Genomic DNA, 22,964 nt, shown 5'->3' on the forward strand with positions numbered 1-22,964 from the left:
GGATTTTCATCTCATTGGCCAATAGCAGGAAGTATGGTGACTCTGTCACCCAAATGTCCTGCCAAAAAATCCTGCAGGGCATTGACTGGCCAAGGGAGAACCAGGCAACAACGTGGCTACTTTAAAATACGCAAGTGGTCTTTGTTTCTTCTCGAGATATCTGTTTTGTTTTGACGAGACAAGGTCTTGCTATGTAGCCAAGGCTGGCCTCAAACTTTTGATTCTCCTGGCTTAGCTTCCTTAGTGCTGGGATTATAGATTTGAGCCACTGTGCCTGCTATGTGCTTCCTCCCTCACTGGGCATCCTGGAACTTGCTCTGTAAATCAGGCTGGCCTCGAACTCTGAGACTCGCCTATCTTTGATAATCCATTGCTGGGATTAAAGGCATGGACTACCACCACCTGGCTGTGTTTGCTTTTCTTTATAGCTTGTCCTGTCTCCACCTCCAACTCTGGAGGAAGAGTCACCGTCAGACTGGTGCTGTAGGAGAAATGAAACTGACCCCAATTGCCCAATGAGGAAGTTCTAATCTCTCCAGCATCTCCAAGGCTATCAGCTAGAAGAGCTCTCTAATGTGCCCTTGCCTTGGGTAGCCTGGCAGCCTTCTCTTCTCTGACCCCAGCCAGCTTTGCTCAGGTCTGCCTATGACTCCCCAGTCTGTTTTCCGCTTCTTATTCAGATAGAGACCTACAGGGAAGGCCTCCCCCTCCCCGAAACACCCATAGGCCAGGAACCAACACAGAAAGGGAAGAGGACTATCTGGGGAAATGGGTTCTGCCTTGTTAAACCTTGAGTGTGCTTAAGTAGGGTTGAGACTCGTCCTTGGTCCTCTGTGGGTGCCAGCTGGTAGAGAGAATTCTAGAAGAGGAAGAAAGGGGAGAGCTTTATGCTTGGCACATCAATTTTGGACTTTTCACCCCATTTTATAGTGAAGACGCTGTCCCGCCTCTCCTGTCTTGTGAACCCGTGTGTGCGGTGCAGCTAGGATTTGCTGATTTCACTTCAGGGAAAATTGGCCAGAGTGGTTCTCTTTGCTAGGCCCAATGACTTAAATCTCCTCCCAGAACGTGCGAACATTGTCTTTCCAAGTCCACAAGCCTGGATCAGTCAACACTGGATTATTTCACCCTTGACCTAATGTCCCATCTTGTGAATGTCTGTGCAGGTGTGTGGGAGGCCATAGGACATTCTTGGGTGTTATTTTTTCATTGCAACCCACTTTTTCAATTTTATTTATTTATTTATTTGAGGCACTCTTCCACTGGTTTGGGACTTGCCAATTAGGCTAAAGCGATGCTCTTAACCACTGAGCCATCTCTCTAGCTCCCTGGCTTTTTAAAATGAGTTCTTGGGGTGGAATTCAGGTTCTCATGTTTTCAAGGTAACTTTGCTAGCTGAGTTTTCCCTAGCCCCATTGCCTGCTCTTTTTAAAAGCAAATTCTCATTCTATAGTTCAGGGTGGCCTAGAACTTACTCTGTAGCTGGAGCTAGCTTTCAGTTTCCTGCAATCTTCCTGTTTGAGTACTAGGCTCACAGGCTTGCTTCACTCGCCTGAAAGACTTGGCAGAATAGAAGAAAATGACAGACCTAAGGCAGCAAGACTCCAAGAACCTGGCCAGTTATAAACACATTATTAACGCCGTGGAACCCTGCTCCAGAGCGGGGTGAGGCACTCAGACTCCTTAACCCCAGCAGTGCCCATTTGGTCAGCCTGGAATGAATGTTTAGAGTCTAGGCCATCCTCAAATTTTCAGTGTAGCCAAGGATGACCTTGAACTCTTGTTTGTCCTGCCTATACCTGTGCAGGGGGCACAGGCCTGACCACCTGCAGTTAGGGCTTATTAGTAATTTCTATTAATTTTTTCATATCAATCAAAATATCATTGATTTTTTTTTCATTTTGATTATGTCTTTTCCCATTCCTCAGCTCCTCCCAGATCCTCCCCAACTCCCTACCTACCCAGCTCTACCCTTCCCCAGAAAATCAAAATCAAAACAAACAAACAAACACAAAATCAATAAGAAAAAAAATAAACAAACACACAAACTGAAACACAACTCCCTCAACACGGAGGAGGCTCTGCAAACGCCTCCTGTGAAGTCCAATTGCAGCCCAGATTGGAAACCCTTATCCCAAGAGGCCATTTGGAGACCCTGCAGGAGTTATCCCAGGCTCATTTAGCTGTGACTAAAGACTGGGGTGAGGGGGCTCTAACCTCTGGGGAACTGAGGGAAGTAGCCGCACATTTGAAAACACTCAGCCTGAAGTCGGGTAAATGCAGTGATCAAACATAGACATTACTCCACTCTTAAGTTAGCTGCCCTAGAGCTCCCTTTTCTAAGAGTACTTGTGTTTTGATTGGTTGGTGTCCCCCTACTGTGTGAAAGTAAAAACTAGTCCCGCACCCCCCCTCCAAAGGGATATTTCATGACTGCAGGCATGTGTCCTCCTGGGGACAAATGAAAGGGTTCTGGAAACTGCTTTCATTCACTTCTGGGGGTGGCCCTTGGCTGCCATTCATCCAGTGCAGTGCACCCACGGAGGGATGAATGGGCACCGGTGGCATATTTAGGAAGCTATGGTGCTAGGATCTGTAACACAGGTCTGGAAAAGTTCTTTCAAAGGCTACAGTGGTCAGGTCAGGGGGGGCCTTAGGTTAGTAAGCAGCCTGGGAATGTTTACCCTCTGCTAGTGGCCACAGTGCCGTTATCATTGTCTGCTACTGCAAGGTGATAAGATCTCCTGAGCAAAGGGTAAGAGGGCTCTAAGAAAGGGCAGCCTTTTAACTCATTCTTGGAGTTAAGAATGAGAACAATTAGCAGTTAAAACCCTGAAGGTGGGGCTGGGGATGGCTCAGTTAGTAAAGTACTTATCTTAGGAGCAGGAGGACCTGAGCTCTGTCCCCAAATTGCATGGTTTCCTTCTCTCTCTCTCTCTCTCTCTCTCTCTCTCTCTCTCACACACACACACACACACACACACACACTAAAAAAAACTCAGGAAGTTTGAAGATAAGCCAAGAGAGATTGCTGTGGATTTACTCTTGTAGACACAACTTCACACTTAGGAAGCGGCAGAGAGGCCCATCACAAGGACTCAGCTCTGCCATGTGGGATTTCATCTACCTCCCTGGCAAACGGTGGAGAGGGAGTGTTCTCTCCTCTCTTGGAAACAGTAAAGTAGGGCCTCTAATTCTGCCATGTTTCACATTTGAGGCAGTGCCTTCTCTGGAGAAGGAACCACTGCCCTGTGTTGGGGATTCTTGGGTTATCTATTCTCGCCCTTCTTGGAAGTTAGCCCCTAGGCTGCCCCTCCTTCACAAGAGTAAATCGCTAGTGTCCTTCAGCATGGTGCCTTCTAGCTATGGTGTTCAGGAAATTAGGGTTAAATGTCCGTTGGGTGGGTTAATCAGGGTGTAACTAAATTGGAAGACCAGGAGCATTATTTCCAAATTATGGGTTGGGTATGGGGCAAGCGAAAGCTCAAGTCCTTGGAATAGCTGGGAGGCCTGAGTGTTGTCTTCAGGAGGCCAGTGCAGGCTCTGGAGGAGAGGGGTCAGGGCTGGCAGGAGATGATGGGATATGCATGTAGTTTCAGGATCTTCAATGCCGCGGAGGACAGCTTGGACAGCACAGATAGAATGTGGGTGAAGAGCGGAGACGCCCTATGATTAGGAAGTGGACAGAGGCTAGCTTATGTGGGGCTTAGGATGTTTGACTTTCTTAGTCATGGTTCTATTGTTCAGAAGAGACACCACGACCAAGGAAATTCCTACTAAAGGAAGCATTTAGCTGGGGACTTGCTTACAGTTTCAGAGGTTTAGCCATTATCATCATGGTCAAATCAGACAGGCATTGCTGCAGGAGCAGTAACTGAGAGCTCCACCCTGATAAGAGGGGTGGGGGGAAGAGGGCGAGGTGGAGAGAGGAGAAACATGGTCCAGATATGGACTTCTGAAACCTCAGCTCACCCCCAGTGACAGACTTCCTCCCACAAGACCTCACCTATTTCAGCAATGCTATACTTCATAATCCTTCTAATCTTTTGAAGCAGCTCCCCTCCCTTTGACTAAGCATTCCAATAGATGACCCTATGGGGGCCATCCTTATCTAAACCACCGCAGTGGGATACCCCTCGCAGAAATTAAACACAGGTACAGAAGCGTCTGGGTGGGGGTTGGAAGGCTGATGGAAAGGTTAAAAATAGAACCAGGGATTGTGTAAAAACCAGGGAGGAGGTGACGGCTGCTGGCGTGAGGGGTGATCTGATTGACGGGACTGGTCATGTGAGGTGAGGCCAGTTTGGGCAGCAAGAGAAGAGGGAGGCCACAAGTCTCTGCCACAGGATGTTATTGCTTTCATTTGATTTGTTTGAAAATGACTTCTCTTTCCCAGCTGTCTCCTTCTAGTTCTCTATTCCCTAGAAATTAAGTTGTTAATTGTTTTGTTTTGTTTTTTGTTTTTTTCGGTTCATTTTGATGAGTCATGTGTAGCCTAAGTGGCTTGTGTGTCACAGGATGACTTTGAACTGATCCCACTACCTCTGCCTCCAAAGTGTTAGAATTTGGGGACCCACCAGGCCTGATAGGTTTTGTTGCGTTGCCTTGTTTCTTGCAGTGTTGGTATTTAGCTGGAGTCTTGTACATGCTAGGAAGTGCTTCAACACGTGTCTTTAACTGGAGTTCAACCGTCAGCTCCAGAGAACACACACACACACACACACACACACACACACACACACACACACAGGCTTTAGTGTGTTGCTCAGGCTGCCGTGGAACTGCAGTTCTCCTGCCTCCACCTCAGCTCCTGAATGCTTGAATTACAAGCCTAAGTTTGGTTGTTTTTGAAAGGCTAGGTGATATCTCATGACATACAATACTGTACTATTTATGGCTATATTATATATAGTTCATTTACCCCATTGGTCTATTGTCCCCACTCCAGGTTGACCAATATCTGTACCACATGCGTCTCTCAGATGAGACCCTTCTGGAGATATCTAGGCGGTTCCGGAAGGAGATGGAGAAAGGGCTGGGAGCCACCACGCACCCTACTGCAGCTGTGAAAATGCTACCCACCTTTGTGAGGTCAACTCCGGATGGGACAGGTACTGTGTGTATGCGGTGTGTGTGTGTGTGTGTGAGAGAGAGAGAGCGGGAGGGGTGATCACTCGAAAAATCCCTGGAGGAGTCAACTTGGTTGGCTTTGTTCAGGGACACAGAGAACTAGTCTCAGCCAAGACCTTGGTTTTACCCTTAGAAGTCAACGCAGGCTGACGCAAACACCAGGGGCTGAGTGGAAGGCTGCTGTGGGAATGGGATGGCCATCCAACAGCTTGGACAGCCGGGGTCAGAACTCTTCTTTGTCAGCCTGCTGACAGCCATTGGTTTTCTGCTCATGAGTTGAGCAAATCTTCTTGGCTCAGTTTAGTTTTCCCAGTCCCACCGTAGATAGTACACCGTGCTGGTGGTTAGCCATGACAACCATGGGGTGAGGGGCACAGCGGTGGGCTATAGAAGCCACTGTCTGTCCAGCCTGTACCTAGTTCCAGTCACAGCGTTTAGATTGTCTATGAGCTCCACAAAAAAAGTGCTATAAGTTCAAGCAAACTGGAAAAAAAAATGTGAAGAGCCATCGTATATGTCCCAGTTGTGTGTGTGTGTGTGTGTGTGTGTGTGTGTGTGTGTGTGTGTGTTTGGTTTTTTAAGATGGGGTTTTTCTGCGAAACAGTTCTGGCTATCCTGAACTCTCTCTGTAGACCAGTCTGCCCTCAAATTCACAGAGACCCACCTACCTCTACCTCCCAAGTGCTGGGACTAAAGGTGTGCACCACCTCCACTCGGCCCAATATTCTTAAATGTGAATGAGCGTTATGCCTGCATGTATATCTGTACACCACATGTGTGTCTGCCTGCAGAGGCCAGAAGAGGGCATCAGATCCCCTGGAACTGGATTTACAGATGGTTGGGAGCTACCATGTGGTGCTGGGAATCAAATCTGGTCCTGGAAGAGCAGCCAGTGCTTTTAACTGCTGAGGCATCTGTCTCTCTAGTCCCTAAGGTGGAAATAAGGAGCTGTTGTTTCATGCCCTGTTTGGATAATCTCTTTTATGATGCCACAAAGCAATGAGGTTTTTATTACCCTGATGGAGACTGATATGGAAAAGATAGTGTTATTTGACTTTCTGGGGAGAAGTAGACAAACATCCATCTACTCAGGCGCCCCGACACAAACCAAAGAAACCACCTCACCGAAGTCCAGCCTGCTGAGCAAATGAGTTTATTGGGGTCACTTCTGGGAGCATGGGTGACCAGCAAAGCCCACCCCAGCATAGGTGACCACTTAGAAAAGCTGCAGCCCTACAGCTCCCTGCCCAACTTGCCGGCAGCTCCGCGGTCTCCTCACCACAGCACGTGCTACTGTTGGTACAGCCTTAGGGGAGAGGCCTTTTGCATTTGTGGCTTCCTGGTCTTCCTAAGTTTAGTTAACTTCCTGAACCCTTTGTATCTACCAGCCTCCTGAGTCTTACCAACTTCATCCAGGTGGGAACCTTCCAATGACAGGAAATGGCTGCATGACAGTTGGGTGAGGCTAGATCCCAGAGGGCCTTGCATGTGGGCCCCTGAAATGTAGAGTTTTCCTTCTGTTGATATGGTGGAGGTGATGGAAGTTTTGGAGGGCTGTGAACAGAATCTTCAGGCCCATGTTAGCTCATCAGCACAGGTTGGGGTGTCTGGGAGACATAGTCAATGGCCTCGGGGGTCGACGTGATGGATAGGGAAGAGAAGATTCAAAGCCAGTGCCAGGAGGTTGAACCCACACCTTGGTTTTGGTGGCAGTGTCCCTGGAGGTAGAGGTGGGATTGAGCATTGGCAGAGAGACCTTACTTATTTGTCCCCGGAACTATCTATGTTCTAGACTAGTACTTCTGAGGTTCACGAAAGGTAGGGTGCTCTGTGAGTTCTTTGTCTGGGGGTGTGGGGAGAGCGCCAAGCCATTGGAAGAATCAAGAAATGGACTCAGAACCTGAGGGAGGAGCCAACTCTAAGAAGTGAGCTGTGGCCAGTTCACTCGTAGTTCCCCAGGCTGTGCAGGGTCCGTGACTGGTCCACTTGTAGTTCCCCGGGCTATGCAGGGATCAGGCAGTGGAAGCCTGCTCTGTGTTTGTACCTGATCTTGACTGGCTTTGTGTCCTTGAGGAACACCTTTTGAGAATCTCTGAGATCTGGTTTAACAAGATTTTGTACAATTCCTAAAAGCCTTTGACCCAGCCTGGCCCCAGCAGTGAGCATGAATTCAGGGTCATTGTCTGAATGAATGTGGGTCTTTTCCAGGCCTGCAAGGAGCCCCTTGAAGTGTTGGGGGTAGGGGGCTGGGAGCTCTGCTGTCCTGTGCCCTCTAGATTGGTATGTTTACCAGTCCTCATTCTGATGGGAAACTCTGCCCCTATCTATGGTTCAATGTGACCTTCTGATGAATGGATTGACTTCTGAAGGACAGAAGTATTTCGCTAAGAAACTGAAATACCTTTTATGAGCTAGGGACTAATCCTGAGCATCTACACGTGTTAAGATTTATTTATTTTTTAGCGGGGTAGTGTTGGCACACGTCTTTAATCCCAGCACTGGGATGCAGAGGCAGGTGGATGGATCTCTGTGAGTTCAAGGCTCCAAAGCTACAGAGAAACCCTGTCTCGAAAAACCAAAAAAAGAGAGATGTATTTATTTTTGTGTGTATGAGTGTTGTGTTTGCACACCTGTCTGCCAGGTGTTCTGTCGAGAGGTTAGAAGAGGGCACTGGGTCCACTGGAACTGGGGTTACAGACTGTGCCATCGTGTGGGCACCGAATCTGGATCCTCTATAAGAGCAGTAAGTGCTCAGAATTGCTGAGCCACCTCTCTAACTCCAATTCGTTTACTTGAACAAAAATTCTATAAGGTATGTTTATTTTATTTTCATGTATGTTTATTTAGTGTTTGGGGGCACTTGAGTGAGTATCGAGGACAACTTGCTGAAGTAGGTTCTCTCCTACCATATGGGTCCTGGGGATGGAACTTAGGTTGTCACGCTTGGCAACAAGTACCTTTACCATCAGAGCCATCATACCAGCCCCTAAAGGGGATTTTTATCCTCGGTTTTAGAATATGAGGTTTGGATGGTCAAATACTTTGCCCAAGTTCACACCACTAATACAGGCTGAGCCAGGAATCAAACAATGAATATGCCAGAGTTACCAGGTGCGTGTGTGTGTGTGTGTGTGTGTGTGTGTGTGTGTGTGTGTGTGTCTGTGTCTGTGTGGATAGCAAGTGCTCAGCTCAAGCTTTTGAAATAAGATTGTGCTGGTGGTTTAGGTGGTATGACAGGCAGGTGACAAGTGGTATATAGGACAGCTCAACTCTGTTCCTTGAGTAAGCTGCTATGTTCCTAGCCATGTTGTTTATAATGCTACCGTACTGAAAGTGTATCTTTGCCCGAAGGAACAATGCATAACATTTACCTTATGTAAATGAGCATGCCTACGTACAGAGCTCACAACGTAATGAGTTGTCAGAAGACACATAACCCCCTAGTCATTGGATACAAATAAAACGCAAATGCTTCAAAGCATCCTTGCACGAGGTACGGTCACATCCATCCTGAAGTCACTGAGACAGAAACTGTACTGTGTGTACCGGACAGCAGATAGTCCCATGATAAGGCACTCTCTGAGCCTCAGTGACAGGTACTCCAGAGAAGGAAAATTGATTTGCAGGGAATAATAATGCCGTAGCGGGCAGGTGGTAGCCTTGGGATTTCCATTTGGCCAGCTCAGCGCCAATGCCCAGCCCTGAAGCACACCACCAATGACATGCTTTATTCTCCATCTACCTCCCACACGCCTAGCACAACAGTGCCTTCATTCTTCTTTTGGGAACCCCGGTTCAGCTGGATCCACAAAGTCCTCCATGGTCCCGTCACCTGTGAGGCAGTGGTGTGCCACACTCCCGTGTCATGCCTTTGAAGAGTGAAAATTGTCCTCGGGGAGATAAAGCTTACGCAGAGGAGACAATTAGAGAGTGATACCGGGCCATATAAATGCAAGCACAGGTGCGATAAGGGGAGACCGGCTTGGCAATAGGCTGCGTGGAAGCTGCCGGAGCCCCTTATCTTGGTTGCTGTGTATTATACCAACATCTATGCCATGGAGGCCTGAGTCAACAGCGGGCGCACAAGCCAGTTAATAAGTGGGTTTCTGTGGTGCCGCCAATCTAAGCAAAGATTGTGCTGATAGCCTCTGCATAGTGGGTGGCATTTACATATGTTGGGTACTGGGTCAAACACCTGCTCATTTGTTGTATTGATTTTTTTGTTGTTGTTGTTTTTTTAGAAAGGGCCATATATAGCCCGTGTATAGCAGTCCCCAGAGGCCGCTGGTGTTGAGTACTATAGGACAGGTTGGAGCAGGTCCCTTTCTGGGAGTGTAGAATTTGTTATAAGGCCGGTTCAGAAACTGAATGTAGACGTCTACTTGGGGACTGAGTGAGGGACCTTGGAAGTTCATGGCTAGATGCTTCTGGCACTGGGTGGCCAGGAATGGCCCTGTGTTTCGTGAAGCCGATGCAATCCAGTTGTCTAGGTTTCCCAGCTTCACCACTTGGGTAGTCCAATGCCCTAGAACACCGCCGCCCGCTGCTGCTTGGCTGGGCTGCCATGCACCCTCGAGGACCATCCTCTGCAGTGCTGTTCACACTCCAGCCTTGCGACGACACGATTGGCCTGTTTGGGAACAAGAGTCTTTGACAGTGACATTTGGAGGTCCTGGCAGCCCCGGATGAGCCTGTAACTGCTTTCGCCACGACGTATTTTGGCGTTATACAGTTATACCAGACCCGTGTCCTGACGTGCTGACACCGCCATACCTTGAGCTTCACGTGTGCTCACCCATTTTCTTCATGCTAAGTCTTGCTGCCTGTGCCTGAACGGTATCCTTGTATGGGCAGAAGTGCTCATCTATACTATTACCCTTTCTCCTGGCTGGGTTGCAATCAGAGGCTGGGTTCCAGTCAGAACAACTGTGGAGCTTTGAGGAGCTGTCTTCAATCTCACTGTTGAAGCAACTGATGAGCCACAGACTCATGGTGGATTCAGGTTTTTTTCCTCTACTGTGTGTCCCACTTCAGTGGCCGCAGCCTATAGGCACAGGGGCGGGGCAATGGTTAGAAGGCACAGTTTGCTCTAACATGAGACACACTTTCTCTCTCTCTCTCTCTCTCTCTCTCTCTCTCTCTCTCTCTCTCTCTCTCTTAAAGTTTCATTTTGTGTTTATTTTTAAGACCAAGTAGTCCTGGCCAGCCTGGAATATGCTATGTAGATCATGCTGGTCTTGAACTCACAGAGATCTGCCTCTGCCTCTTGAGTACTGGGATTAAAGATGTGTGCCATGACTCCCATTCCTTCTATTTATTTTAAAGTATATATATCTTTAGAGTGTGACGTGAGTCGGTGCCCTGGGAGGCCACGAGGGTGTCCAATTGCCCAGAGCTGAAGTTAAAGTAATTGTGTGTGGGTGCTAGGAACCAAACTCAAGCCCTTTGGAAGAACAGTACATGCCCTTAACCTCTGAGTCATCTCTCTAACCCCCCGGTTTTTGTTTTTTAATTTTCAAGATAAGTTTTAATCATACGCTTTTGACCAGCCATTTTAATAGAGTGAAAAGTCGAAAACATAAAGTTGATGCCTTTTAATGATTGTCCATTGCCCCACATCAGTGACAAAGACAAAGAGGGGGGTGGGTCTAGAAACAGGCCAAGGCATCATAAATAGACTATTGAAGATGGGCAGGGTCCAGTGTGAAACTGGGGCCTAAGTGATCAGCCACCACCACTAAAGTAGTGACTTTCAGCTGGGTATGGTGGCTCATACCTGTAATTACAGTGCTTTGGGGCTTGGGGGAGGTGCCAAAGCAGGAGGGTTGCGTGATTTTGAGGCCAGCCTGGGCTACAGAATGAGGCTTCATAAACTCAAAACAAAGGCCAGTGAGATGGCTCGGTGGGTAAAGGTAACTCAACAACCTGAGTTTGGTTCCAGGGGCCAGCACGGTGAAGGAGGTGACAGACAGCTGTCCATACATAAGTACATACAAAACAAAACCAAAGCAAATACTTCATTAAGTGACCCCGCCTCTAGTTTTGGAGAATATATCTTAGTTCTAAATTTAATTGAATGAAATCTTATGGTGCAAAACCCCACAGAAGAAACAGAAGCAGTGAGGAGAAATAAAACTGGAGATGGGGTAGAGTGAGCTACTAGTTAGTCTCTCCTTCACCCTTGCTACAGGCAGACCTTGTCACTTTGAAGCATGCCTCGAACCATGGGAACTGAGTGGGATACCCCTTGTTTAGAAGGGGCTCCCAGAATCCACCATTTCTAAGTAGCCTGTTTAATCACCTGCTGTTGGGGCTTAGGAGCCACACGCCAGCCCCAACCCTGACCCAGGACACTATGGCTTCAGACCATGAGGCCGATCACCTTTTTATTGCAAGGCACTCTTAAAGAGCTCTGACTGGGCCTTCTGTGGTTTGTGCCTGATGGGAGAAGCAGGTGGCGATCTATTTTAATTAGTGGCAAGTACCTAATGGTTGAAAATAGACCCTGTTGGAACATTCAACTGGCCTCTGTCCCTCAACCTTACAAACAAAATAAAACAAAGCACAAACGAAACAAGAACCCAGAGGTCATTGGGTACCAGATCACCTGGTAGAAGTTTTTAAACAACCCTGGAGTGATGAATGGCCCAAATCAATTACGGATGTCATGGTACCTAAGGTGACATTGACTACCTGTTTCAGATGGCTAGCCAACTGCCATTTCAGTGCCTGGCCTTCCTGGTGACAGGTGAGTTCCCAGGAGAAGCTGGAATCCTTTATCTCACTGACCTTATGAATCTGATAAGAGCCAAACCGGAAGTGGACTGTTGGTTGTGTGGGCTGGGAAGTGTGTCAGCAAGTGAGAGGCTGGAGGGAGCAGCTTCGCCCTTCTCCCACCCCGCAATTGGATGGAGGTGGTGCCACCCTTCCCTGTCACCAGTACCTGTACTGTGGGTGGAACTATTTTCTGATTTATATTTTATGTATTATGTGTGCGGGTGTTTTTAAATGAAGAGTATTGGGCTGGAGAGATAGCTCAGAGGTTAAGCGCACTAGCTGTTTTTCCAGCGGTCCTGAGTTCAATTCCCAGCATCTACATGGTGGCTCACAACCATCTGTAATGAGATCTGATGCCCTCTTCTGGCCTGCAGGCAAACATGCAAGCAGAACACTGTGTACATAATTAAAAAAAAAAAAAAAGAGCATCTTCCTCAGAGAGGCCTGTGAGGTGGGTACAGAGCTTTGGTATGGTACAAAAGAGGTCCAGTTTATCCTGTGCATAGACAGGCGACCCCACATCAGCGTGCTTCCGCAGATCCTGCTTAGGGAAGGGCCTACCTCTCTTCACCGTCTCGCTTGCCTTCATCCCTCCACTCAGTACGGAAGATCACTCCAGCGGATCAGCTAGGCTCCTGGTAGATGGCGGAGTCCTTGTTTCTCTTTCTTGCTACTCTATGGCTTCCAGGAATGAGAGTCACGAAAGAGGAGGGTGTAGACCTGAAGAACAGGCACGGGTTTTAGAGTTGGAAGCCTTGGCATCAAACCCTACCTCTCTTTCACCCTTTTGTGACCTTAGCCAAATGACTCAATTTTAGAGGCATCACTTCCTGACACACAGTCCAACTCGGGGATGCTGTTGCCTCCAGGTTTTATACTTTTGGCATTGTAAGTGAAGAATTCCCTGTTTGAGGGTTTATAGCTTTCCAGTAAGCAGCCTTGTTACTCATCGTCGAGAAATCCTTTGGCTCGGCAGCTCTGGACCTGAATATTGGCCGTGATCAAAGGCATCCGCCACTAACTACTCCCAGCGTATTCAATGTTTTATTACACTTATTTGCTTGTTTGGTGTGTGTGCGCACCTGTGTGTGCTGGAATGCCACACAGTGCCAGAGTGAATATGGAGGTCAGAGGAGAGATTGCAGGAATGCGTTCTCTCTTTCCATCATGTGGGTTCCGGGAATCAAACTCGGGTTGTCTGACTTGGTGGCAGTCACCTTTACCCAGTAAGCCAACTCATCGGCTCTCATGTTTTAGTTTTTAAAAAGTGAAAGTTAAGATCTAGTGATAACAGCTTGCTTAACAGTATGAGAAGTCACCGGACCAGATCTCATAAAACCCTTGTAGTTGCAGACAAACGTCTTTCTGAAGGAGTGAGCCATTAGTGAACGAATTCAGTGTGAGGTAGTATTGTACGCAGTGAGTCGCCTCAGAAACCAACTGCAGTTACTTGGTATTCTCTGGTGAGCCTACTGGGGTTTTTTTAAATTTTATTTTCTTATTTTGAGATAGAGTCTCAGTTATCCTGTCCCAGAATGCACTATTTAGACCAGACAGTCCTCAAACTCACAGAGATCTGCCTGCCTCTGCCTCCAGATTAGAGTTCTGCATCACTATGCCGGTCTTAAAATTTATTTTTATTCGTATGTATGTATGTATGCCTGCTTGTATGCCTGTGGATACTAGAAGAGGGTGTCTGATCCTTCAGAACAGGAATTTTAGATGGTGGGGAGCAACCCAATGTGGGTGCTGGGAGCCAACCTCAGGTTTTCTGGAAGATCGGTATTCTTTTTTTTTTTTTCAAGATTTTATTTATTGTGTATACAACATTCCGCTTCCATGTATGCCCACATGCCTGAAGAGGGCATCAGATCTCATTACAGACAGTTGTGAGCCACCATGTGGTTGCTGGAAATTGAACTCACAACCTCTGGAAGAGCAACCAGTGCTTTTAACCACTGAGCCATCTCTCCAGCCCCAATCAGTGCCCTTCTTAACCTACAAGCCATCTCTTCAACCCTGGCTGTGATTTCTTAAAGAATCTCTTCCCCCACTGAACTGAGACTCAGTTTGTAGCTGTGATGGCATTTCAAATGTTTTTTAGATAAGTCAAGACTGCCTGAAGACCAGAGAGTAAGACAGTCCCACTGGTCAGCCTTACACATCAGGTTATGGTAACACACACCTTGAATCCCAGTTGCCACAATGACACACAATCTCATTCTGAGATTCCTGGAGGCAGGATCGCTATTTTGGACTGAGGTTGGGGTAAGAGCCAGTGACTGGCTGCTTTGCTTTTCGGGTCTTCATGTTGGACCCCAATTTCTGACCTTGGGTTTTTATTAATTGTGTTTCATGTAGCTGAGACTAACTCTGGCTCCCACGTCTTAAGTATTGGGTTTCAGGAGTATACCACCATGCTGGGCTAGGAAACCTGCTCTTGGTGTGTTTCCTTGCATCAGAACCTTCTCCTTCCCTACCATGTCCCACTGACGTGTTTGCCCTTCACATTCACAGCCTGTCACATGCTCCCACGAACGCTATTCTGGGATGCTGGAATGTCTTGGAAGGATCCCAGTGGAGGTCGGGCTTGAGCTATAACTAGTAGTATTCAGAGTGACCAAGAAGAGTTAGGAGAAGACCTTTCAGACCAAGGGTGATAATGGATGACAAGGACCCTGGCACTTTCCCGATGGCTATCTGTGTACCCATACATTCATATATAACCTAGTTCGTATTTCATCAAAACCTCACGAGCGCTGTGGGAAGTCAGCATTATAAGCTGTGAGTTCTATAGGTGAGGAACATACCCAGAGGGCCCCAGGCAGTGCCCAGGCCACTGCTGAGCGAGATTTCGTGAATCCTGGTCACCAGGTGTAAAGTTTGTCACTTAATCTCTGCCCTGTGAGGAACGGTCATGAGCCATACGGAGATTGGGTCCCTCTGTTGCCCTTTGGGGTCATCATGTGGTTTCTGGAGTCACTGCTTCATGCTCTGAACTGAGAGGATCCAGTCCTTGGTCGCGAGTGTGTGAGGAGCATGTGCTGAAGAGAGGAGAGGGGAGAGGAGAGGAGAGGAGGGAAGAGGAGGGTGTCCCTCTTTAGTCCACCAGAAAATACAGCTGAATCACATTCCTGATGGAGCCATGCTGGGCTGAATCCAGCTGGGCCGGTCTTCATAACCAACCGTTCTCCGCGGTCACTGATTCAGCGGATCATGTGTATCCCAGACCTCAAAGTGCTGATGGGGCAGCTCACCCTTGATTTTCTCTTTCATTCCCCTGACAACCACCACATAGTGTTTCCTAGACTCTGGCTGAGGCCCCATGGCTGGTGGTGGTTTAGTACTCGAGTGTCTAGAAAAGTCATCCGAGGCCACGAGGAGTGGGTGGATAGAATGTGTCCCACCATCAGACAAGGCTGGCATTGCTTTAGTAAGCCAAAGGAATTGGCACCTGGTATGAGCAGTGTGGCGATGCCCTCCGAAGCCCAGTAGTGAATGGAAAATTGGTACCTGCAGGAAGAACACCTCTGACTCCAGTGGCCTTCCCCGGAAAGTTGTCTGTCGTCTCTCTTACCAATCGGGGTCTGGGAGACTTATCCTAATAGGTGTGAGACCAGCTTTGCCACGAGCTTGGTGCTTACTGTGTCTTTTAAGATCTTGCTATAGTTCTGGATGATTCAAGAACATTACCTAATTCTCTCAAGACAACCGTGGGAGGTGTGATACTCCTATTTTACAGAACAGAGGCCAAGGACCCAAATTCTGTGTGCCTGGAGTAAAAGAGGCTCTAGGCTAAAATGTAGTCAGGTGTGGCTTCTCACATGTGATGTGGGTTTCACTAGCTCTAAGCCCGACCTTGTGTGTGTGTGTGTGTGTGTGTGTGTGTGTGTGTGTGTGTGTGAGTCCTGAGGAATCTCAGGTGGCTGACACTTACCCCAAGTGACTGCTCTCTGCTTTGCATTTTAGAGACTATAGACATTGTATTGAGGGAGCTGGTAAGATGTGGCTATTCTGGGGGGAAGGGGGTAACCATTTGGGGGAGGGAGGCAAGGTGCTTAGAGAGCCCAGGGAACCAGAATACAGACGAAATCCTTTGGTTTGTTTAGTCAGAACATGTCTTTGACCCCCCAACCAGACAAGATCAGTGTTGACCAGCACACTAAGTGAGTCTCCCCTCCCCCACCGAGAACAAACCCTATCCCTGCAGAGGTGAGGCAGGTGGCCGGGAGAGGCTACAGAGGGTGAGTGTTCTCTCTTCTGGCTCTCCTGTGGCCTCCAGACCTCTTCCACACTTTCATGCTGTGCCTACTGCCCTGCCTCCCAGCGGCTCCCTGTGTCATGACCTGCCTCTGGGGTGCTTCCTCTCCCTTCTGCTAGTGTCTGGTGGGATAAAGCCTATAGGCCAATCTGCTTTTTCAATGGAGGTTCTTCTTCCCAGACAACTCCAGTTTTAACTCATTGACAAGCCAGTCAGGCCAACTGGAGTATGAAATTGTTTCTTTGTTTGTGTGAATTGCAAAGCAATAAAAAATATCTTATCATTAAGAAAGCCAAACATAGCCGGGTGGTGGTGGCGCACGCCTTTAATGCTAGCACTCAGGAGGCAGAGGCAGGCAGATGTCTGTGAGTTTGAGGTCATCCTGGTCTACAGAGTGAGTTCCAGGGCAGGCTCCAAAGCTGCACAGAAAAATCCTGTCTTGGAAAAGAAGGGAGGGAGGGAGGGAGGGAGGGAGGGAAGGAAGGAAGGAAAAAAGAAAGAAAGGAAGGAAGGAAGGAAAAGAGAGAGAGAGAGAGAGAGAGAGAGAGAGAGAGAGAGAGAGAGAGAGAGAGAGAAAGCAAGCCAAGCATGAAACTGGGTGTGATGGGACATGCCCATAATCCTAGGGCTCTGGAGGCAAGCCTGAATTACTCTATGAGACTGTCTCAAAGAAAGAAAGAGATATATGTGTCCGGAAAAAGTGAACCAATTGACCGCTCTCACCCATGCTCATGGAGGATTCGAGGGTTGAAGCCTTGACTGGTCTCCTGGAGGCTGTTTGCTCTTGTCTTTCCCCATATTGACAGTGGCCCCTCCTTTGTCTACAGAACATGGAGAATTCCTGGCTCTGGACCTTGGAGGAACCAACTTCCGTGTGCTTCGAGTAAGGGTGACAGACAATGGCCTCCAGAGGGTGGAGATGGAGAACCAGATCTATGCCATCCCTGAGGACATCATGAGGGGCAGTGGAACCCAGGTACAGTCTTCCTATTGGGACGGCAGCTGAGCTACCAATACCCATGGAACACCCTGCACCCTCTCCCACCACAGGACAGTCCCTAGGACATCCTGGATACTGTTCCAGCTGTAAGGAACATGGTGAGAGCCCTGACTATCATTGCCATGTTTTGTGCCCAGAGGGCACTTGGCTGGGACCCTCAGCTGGCTAATTGGGCTTCTTCTCCAACCGGACCACTCCTGGGGAAGGCGTGCTGATGGAGAACTGAGGAAGCAAGGAGATGTTTGTCTTTTGTTTGTCTCTGGTCGTGGCTCTGAGGGTCAGCCTGAATCCTTTGGCAGCTGGATACTTGGGATTGTGGGCATTTTGGTTCTGCTGAAGGCGTCACGTGGCTGTTGTGCGATGTCAGGAAGATTAGGTCCTGCAGTGGGACAGTCTTGCTGCGTGTTCTGGGCAAATGATAACACCTCATGGTGCCCCAGTCTGTAGAGAGAGATGGTGGGGTAATAGTTAGGTCATGCGGCTGCTCAGAGGGCAGGGGTGTAGTTAGTGCCACAAGTGGCGGGCACACTGGTGTTTGCTGTTTCTCCATGGGAGTTTTTCTCTTTTTCACATTTCCTTCCTGGCCTTAGTCTCTGGCCAGCACTGGCGTTGTTCCCCTTCATGAAGAATGTGATCACCTTTTCTTCGTGTAGTTTGTCTCTCATTCTGGGCCCTGCTCCCAGATGATAAATATTTGAGAACCAAATAAGACAAAGTCAAAACTGTACCAGAAGTTTGACTGTGGTGGTGAGAAAGACTTTTCAATGTCCTAACAATGGGCTGGATGATTCTCCCATCTCCGTAGATGGCTACTTACTCTTTAACCACATGAAGTGCCCAGGTACCCCATGGTCCTGGCAGCTTTCCCCCCAGGAGCCTGGCTAGGGCTTGGGATGCGAGGTGACAGTTGCACTGTGTCTGTCAACCTAGAAAGAATCTGTTTCAGGATCCAAGAAGTTAAAATTGACTTTGAAATTGCTCAGACTGGCAGAGCCAGGTACTCGTCTGTAATCCTAGCTTTGAGAAGCTGAGCCTGGAGGAGTGAGAATTCAAAGCCAGTCTGGGCTATATATAGTTTGACATTGTTTCCAAATGAAAATAATTAAAATATGACATCTAATAAAAAAAATCTCAAACTACTGAGTTAGAAGGCATGAAGAAACTCATTTCTATTCTTTTTTTTTCCTTTTTAGCTGTATTTATTTATTGTGTGTGTGTGTCATGTAAAGATCAGAGGACAGTTTGTGGGAATCAGTTCTCTCCACCACGTAGGGGTTCAAACTCAGCTTGTCAGGCTTAGCAAGTGTCATCTAACCAGCCCAATTTAAGTAATTTAAGTAAAGGAAAAAAAAAAAGTAATGAATTTTTTTTTTAAGAAAATGCAGTTTAATTAGATAAAAAGTAGATCTTCAAACTTGCAAAGGTCCCCAAATAACTGTGAATCTACCTGTCCAGGGTGTGACGCCTGTCTTCTGGTCACTGACTTCCCGTTCAGAGCAATCTTGATAACCCCTTCCTCTTCAGCCTTCTGCCACACCCCGCTGGGGTTTATGAGGTGTAGCTCTTGGGAAGAGGAGTGAGCTGGTCCTCTGTCAATAAGAAGAAGGAAAAGTTTGGAGCACAGGCTAGCAGGCTTGTGCCCTTTGAGCCTTTTTATGGCAGCAAAGTGTTGACTTTCCCAGCATCCTATCCTGATCCTCAGACAGCAGGAAGAGAGAGTTAGTCTTCCAGTCCAAGGGAGCAGTTGTCTCCTTTTCCTTCTAGAAAGCCTGTAGGTGTTTGATCTTGACACCAACTCAGAACTCTTTGCAACAGACTTGCCGTATTGCAAAGCCATGAGTCACCTGAAGCATGGCAAACTTAAGATGGGACTGACAAGCTGGATTTAGTTTAACTTCATGACAGGCTCGAGAGAGAGAGAGAGAGCCTGGGCAGGCCCAAATTTCTCCATTCTCCTGTCTCAGGCCCCTGAGTGTAGGGACTTTTTTTTTTTTCCTTGCTTTTTGTAGGGAAGGCTGCTGGGGAAGGAACAGCGGTCAGGGCTGAGAACTGGGCAGACATCTTGCTCCCCACCCCAGATAAAAGTCCCTCCAATCCCCATGATTGCTTGGTTTTTCTGTGACTTCTCTTTGGATAAAGGTTCTCACCCTAAAGGCTGGGGCTGGAGCTGTGGCGGAGCACACACACAGCATGCACGAGGTCTTAGTTCTGTCTTCAGCAGAGGGAAAAAGTGTAATGAGCATCAGAATAGGGTTCTATGAATATGTGTAATATGCCCCATGTTTGTTTCAGCATGGGCAGAGCTTGCTGCATGCTCCCTCCCCCCCGCCCCCCCGCCCTGTCTGTATATTAAACTTTCAAGGGACGATGGCCTGTCTTTGCCGATGACCCTCTTGGTGACAGAGCTTTGTCCGCGTGCTTGCCTTGGGTTGGAGGTTCAAAGTTCAGCATCAGCTGTGGTTACCCTTGGGCAGGATGAAACAGATGGACAGGATCCACGTGGGAGTTCAATGCGGGCTTGCTCCTCCTAGATTAGGCTGGCTTCCTTCCTGACTCCACACCTGCTCATCACCCCAGACTTCAGGGAACCAGTGGCCTTTTAACCCCCATCCCTTACTGCTTCAGGATTCCACAGTGAACTTAAGTCTCCCAGAGGGGTGTGTGGAGGCTAGAGGATATCATAGGGTAGTCCCACTTTCGCTCCATCATGTGGGTCCCAGGGATTGAACTCAGACCACATGCTGGGCGCCAAGTGCCTTAACTCTGAGCCATCTCACCAGCCACTTTGCTTCCTTGGCTTTTAGGTTTTTGCCACCTGGCCTCTTGGCCCTTGGACTCTGTTCAGCCTCTTTGGCTTCTGCTTCCTTTTTATATCACATGGCCCCTGGTCTCTCAACATTTGGAGAGTTACCAGCTTCTCTTCTGAGTGGGTGAGAAGGGGCCTGCTTGGTGGTGAGCTCTAGCCTGCTGGAGGCCTGACTTGTCAGGAGCGCAGCTCTGCGAGGCTCAATGATGTGTGGGCCACGCTCTGCTCTCACTGCCCTGGCTTTCATTTTTAAACCAGAAAACAAGCATAGGGACTGTGGGAAGTGACTTAGTGGTTAAGAGCCATTGCTGCTTTATCAGGAGACAAGAGTGTGGACCCCAGAATCCACAGCAGGCCTCCGACCACACCTATAACTCGAGTTCTAAGGGGTCACTCTCTTCTGGCCTCCCGGGCAGACAAACACACATCCATACACAGATAGAAAATAAATTAGAGTAAGATAACAGCAAAACCAAAAATAACTTGTTTGAATTGCACCCAAGGAATTAGTTTTCTATTACAGAGGGAAATATAAAGGTTGCTTATTTTTGTTGAGTTGGTTCATCGAGAGCCAGCAGGAAGTATTCTGTCCCTCCTCCGTCAAGAGTCAGGGGTGCCAAAGCACTCTTGGCAGTGAGGTTGGCATTCTATTTGGGGAAGATAAGTCGGACTTCCATGATGGCCAGTGGGGGATACTCTGTCCTCGGGGAATATTCGGACTTTCTGATTGCTACTTCCCCTGACTTATGGGCTCTTCTGACTGAGAGTCACATAAAAGCCTTCAGTGGAAGACTCCATCTGATGAGCACTAATTAGCGTTATACCTTTGTGCACATGGAGACTGAGTGCAGATATCATATCCTTTTAACAGGAGAGTGGATGGCTTAAGTTCTAGTAGTTTGTCTTTGTATAAGTTACTCGTTACTGTAACAAGTTACATTAGAAAGTCAGGGTTTATTTTGCCTTGAGGTTAGAGGATACAGTCTGTTTTCGTCAGGAGCCTGGTCACATTGTGTCCATAGTCGGGAAGCAGAGAGATGGATATAGGTGCTCAGCTCAATTACTCCTTTTTATTTAATCCAGAACCCCAGCCTGTTGCAAGGGTGCCACCATGTTTGGGGTAGATCTTCCCACGGCAACGAACCTAATTCAGAAACACCCTCACAGGCATGCTTAGAGTTTGTCTTCTAGGTCACGTCAGATTCAAATTGGCAATTAGTGTAAAACCACCACACCAAGTCTCTTTCCCTCTGTGTTATCCTGCTTCCCTGCTCACTTCCTGTTTGTGTCCTCAGCTGTTTGACCACATTGCCGAGTGCCTGGCCAACTTCATGGACAAGCTACAAATCAAAGCGAAGAAGCTACCCCTGGGTTTCACCTTCTCGTTCCCCTGCCACCAGACGAAACTAGATGAGGTATGGCAGCCTGAGATGCTTGCAGTGGCATCGGGCTTGGGGTTGTGAGGGCGGGGGAGGACTCCTGAGCCCTCTGCAGCTGTGGTCGCAGTGGCGCTGAGGCATTTTGCATATGAGCTTTCAGTATTGAGACTTTGGTCCTTCTGGGAACCTGTGAGTATGCGTTATGTGTCAGTGCAGAGGACAGTAATGCCATACGAAAGACGGGGTGTTCTGTTACTCTCCTCTACACCCCAGGACATACTTTGTGGTATCCGTATCCTGTCCAGGTTAGCAGTAATGAGAAATTAAGATCTCTTTTGGGTCTAAAGGGCCTTGAGAAAGACCTGTGAACGAAACAAACACACCTGGGAGGCTGGGGATGCGCTCACCTGGTAGAATGCTTGCCTCGCGGACACAGTGCCCTGGGTGCCATCTCCAGAACTGCATAAACTGGCCACGGCAGCGGATGCTATAATCCCAGCCCTCAAGAGGATCAGAAATGTGAGGGCCGTGTGTCCTGTTTGACACCACTTTCCACTGCTCAGAGACAGGGAATCATGGCATGCTCGTGTATGCACACTTCTCTTCTGGTGTGTTTTGGGGAGCTGACTCTCCCGGGCTAGTCCGGAGACAGTGTACAGATTTAGCCATGGCTTTAGCCCTGAGGTGTACAGGGCTCTGCTGAGCGCTGTTGTCACTGTTTCAGTTGTGGGAAATCATTCTTTGGTCTTCTTCTAGAGTTTCTTGGTCTCGTGGACCAAGGGGTTCAAGTCCAGCGGCGTGGAAGGCAGAGATGTGGTGAATCTGATCCGGCAGGCTATCCGGCGCAGAGGGGTGAGTAGCCGGTGGGAGCTCTCGGGCTGCCCGCTCTGTCAGCTGCACTCTGAATCTTTCCCTGTCTGCTCTTGGGCTCAGCATGAGATGGTTTTGTAGGACTCAAGGATAAGTGTTGAGCATTCCTGCCATGCTTCTCAGGGACTTTTGTATGTGATGCCTTTGGGGTTTTGAGATTTGCTTGATGAATAGTAACTCTGGCCTTGAAGGTGGCAAGAAACACCCTTCAATCCTTAACCTGAAGACTTGTGGTCAAGTAGAAATGTTGACATGGTTGACAAGAGGGAAGAATGGAGCAGAGAGGTGACAGGCTAGGTCTATTGATTGTGCATAGGAGGAACAAGACAAGATGGACTCAATTGTGCATAGGAGGAACAAGACAAGATGGACTCAATTCTTGCTGCTGTCTGGGAAACTGTCCTTACTGAAGACAGATGGGGCGATCTCTACCTCATAACACACCTGCATCTTGCTTTCTCCATCTTCCTGCCTGTCTCCACCTTGTGATGATGAAGTTCCTTTGTTCCTCTGTAGGACTTTGACATTGACATTGTGGCCGTAGTGAATGACACGGTTGGGACCATGATGACCTGTGGCTATGATGATCAGAACTGTGAGATTGGTCTCATTGTGGGTGAGTGAGCCCCTGGTATGGAAGCTGGTGCCAATCAGCGGGTGGCGATGGGCACTGAGAGTGAGGAGGGAATTCTTAGCCCTGGCGTTTTCTCCTGCTTTGTAAAGATAATGGTGCAGCTACTT

At 48.2% G+C, this 22,964-nt stretch overlaps 1 protein-coding gene across 1 annotated transcript in view; it reads left to right on the plus strand.

Annotated features, from left to right (window-relative positions):
* Hk2 (hexokinase 2) overlaps window positions 1–22,964 on the plus strand; it is a 51,312-nt gene that overhangs the window by 11,685 nt on the left and 16,663 nt on the right. The window contains exons 2-6 of the mRNA XM_048416542.3: window positions 4,949–5,111; window positions 16,996–17,144; window positions 21,270–21,389; window positions 22,110–22,205; window positions 22,740–22,839. Coding sequence (XP_048272499.1) covers window positions 4,949–5,111; window positions 16,996–17,144; window positions 21,270–21,389; window positions 22,110–22,205; window positions 22,740–22,839 — 628 coding nt within the window. The remainder of the gene's footprint in view (window positions 1–4,948; window positions 5,112–16,995; window positions 17,145–21,269; window positions 21,390–22,109; window positions 22,206–22,739; window positions 22,840–22,964) is intronic.

The sequence above is a fragment of the Myodes glareolus genome, chromosome 6 (genome assembly GCF_982192425.1).
Source record: "Myodes glareolus chromosome 6, mMyoGla1.1, whole genome shotgun sequence".
Taxonomy (NCBI): Eukaryota; Metazoa; Chordata; class Mammalia; order Rodentia; family Cricetidae; genus Myodes; species Myodes glareolus.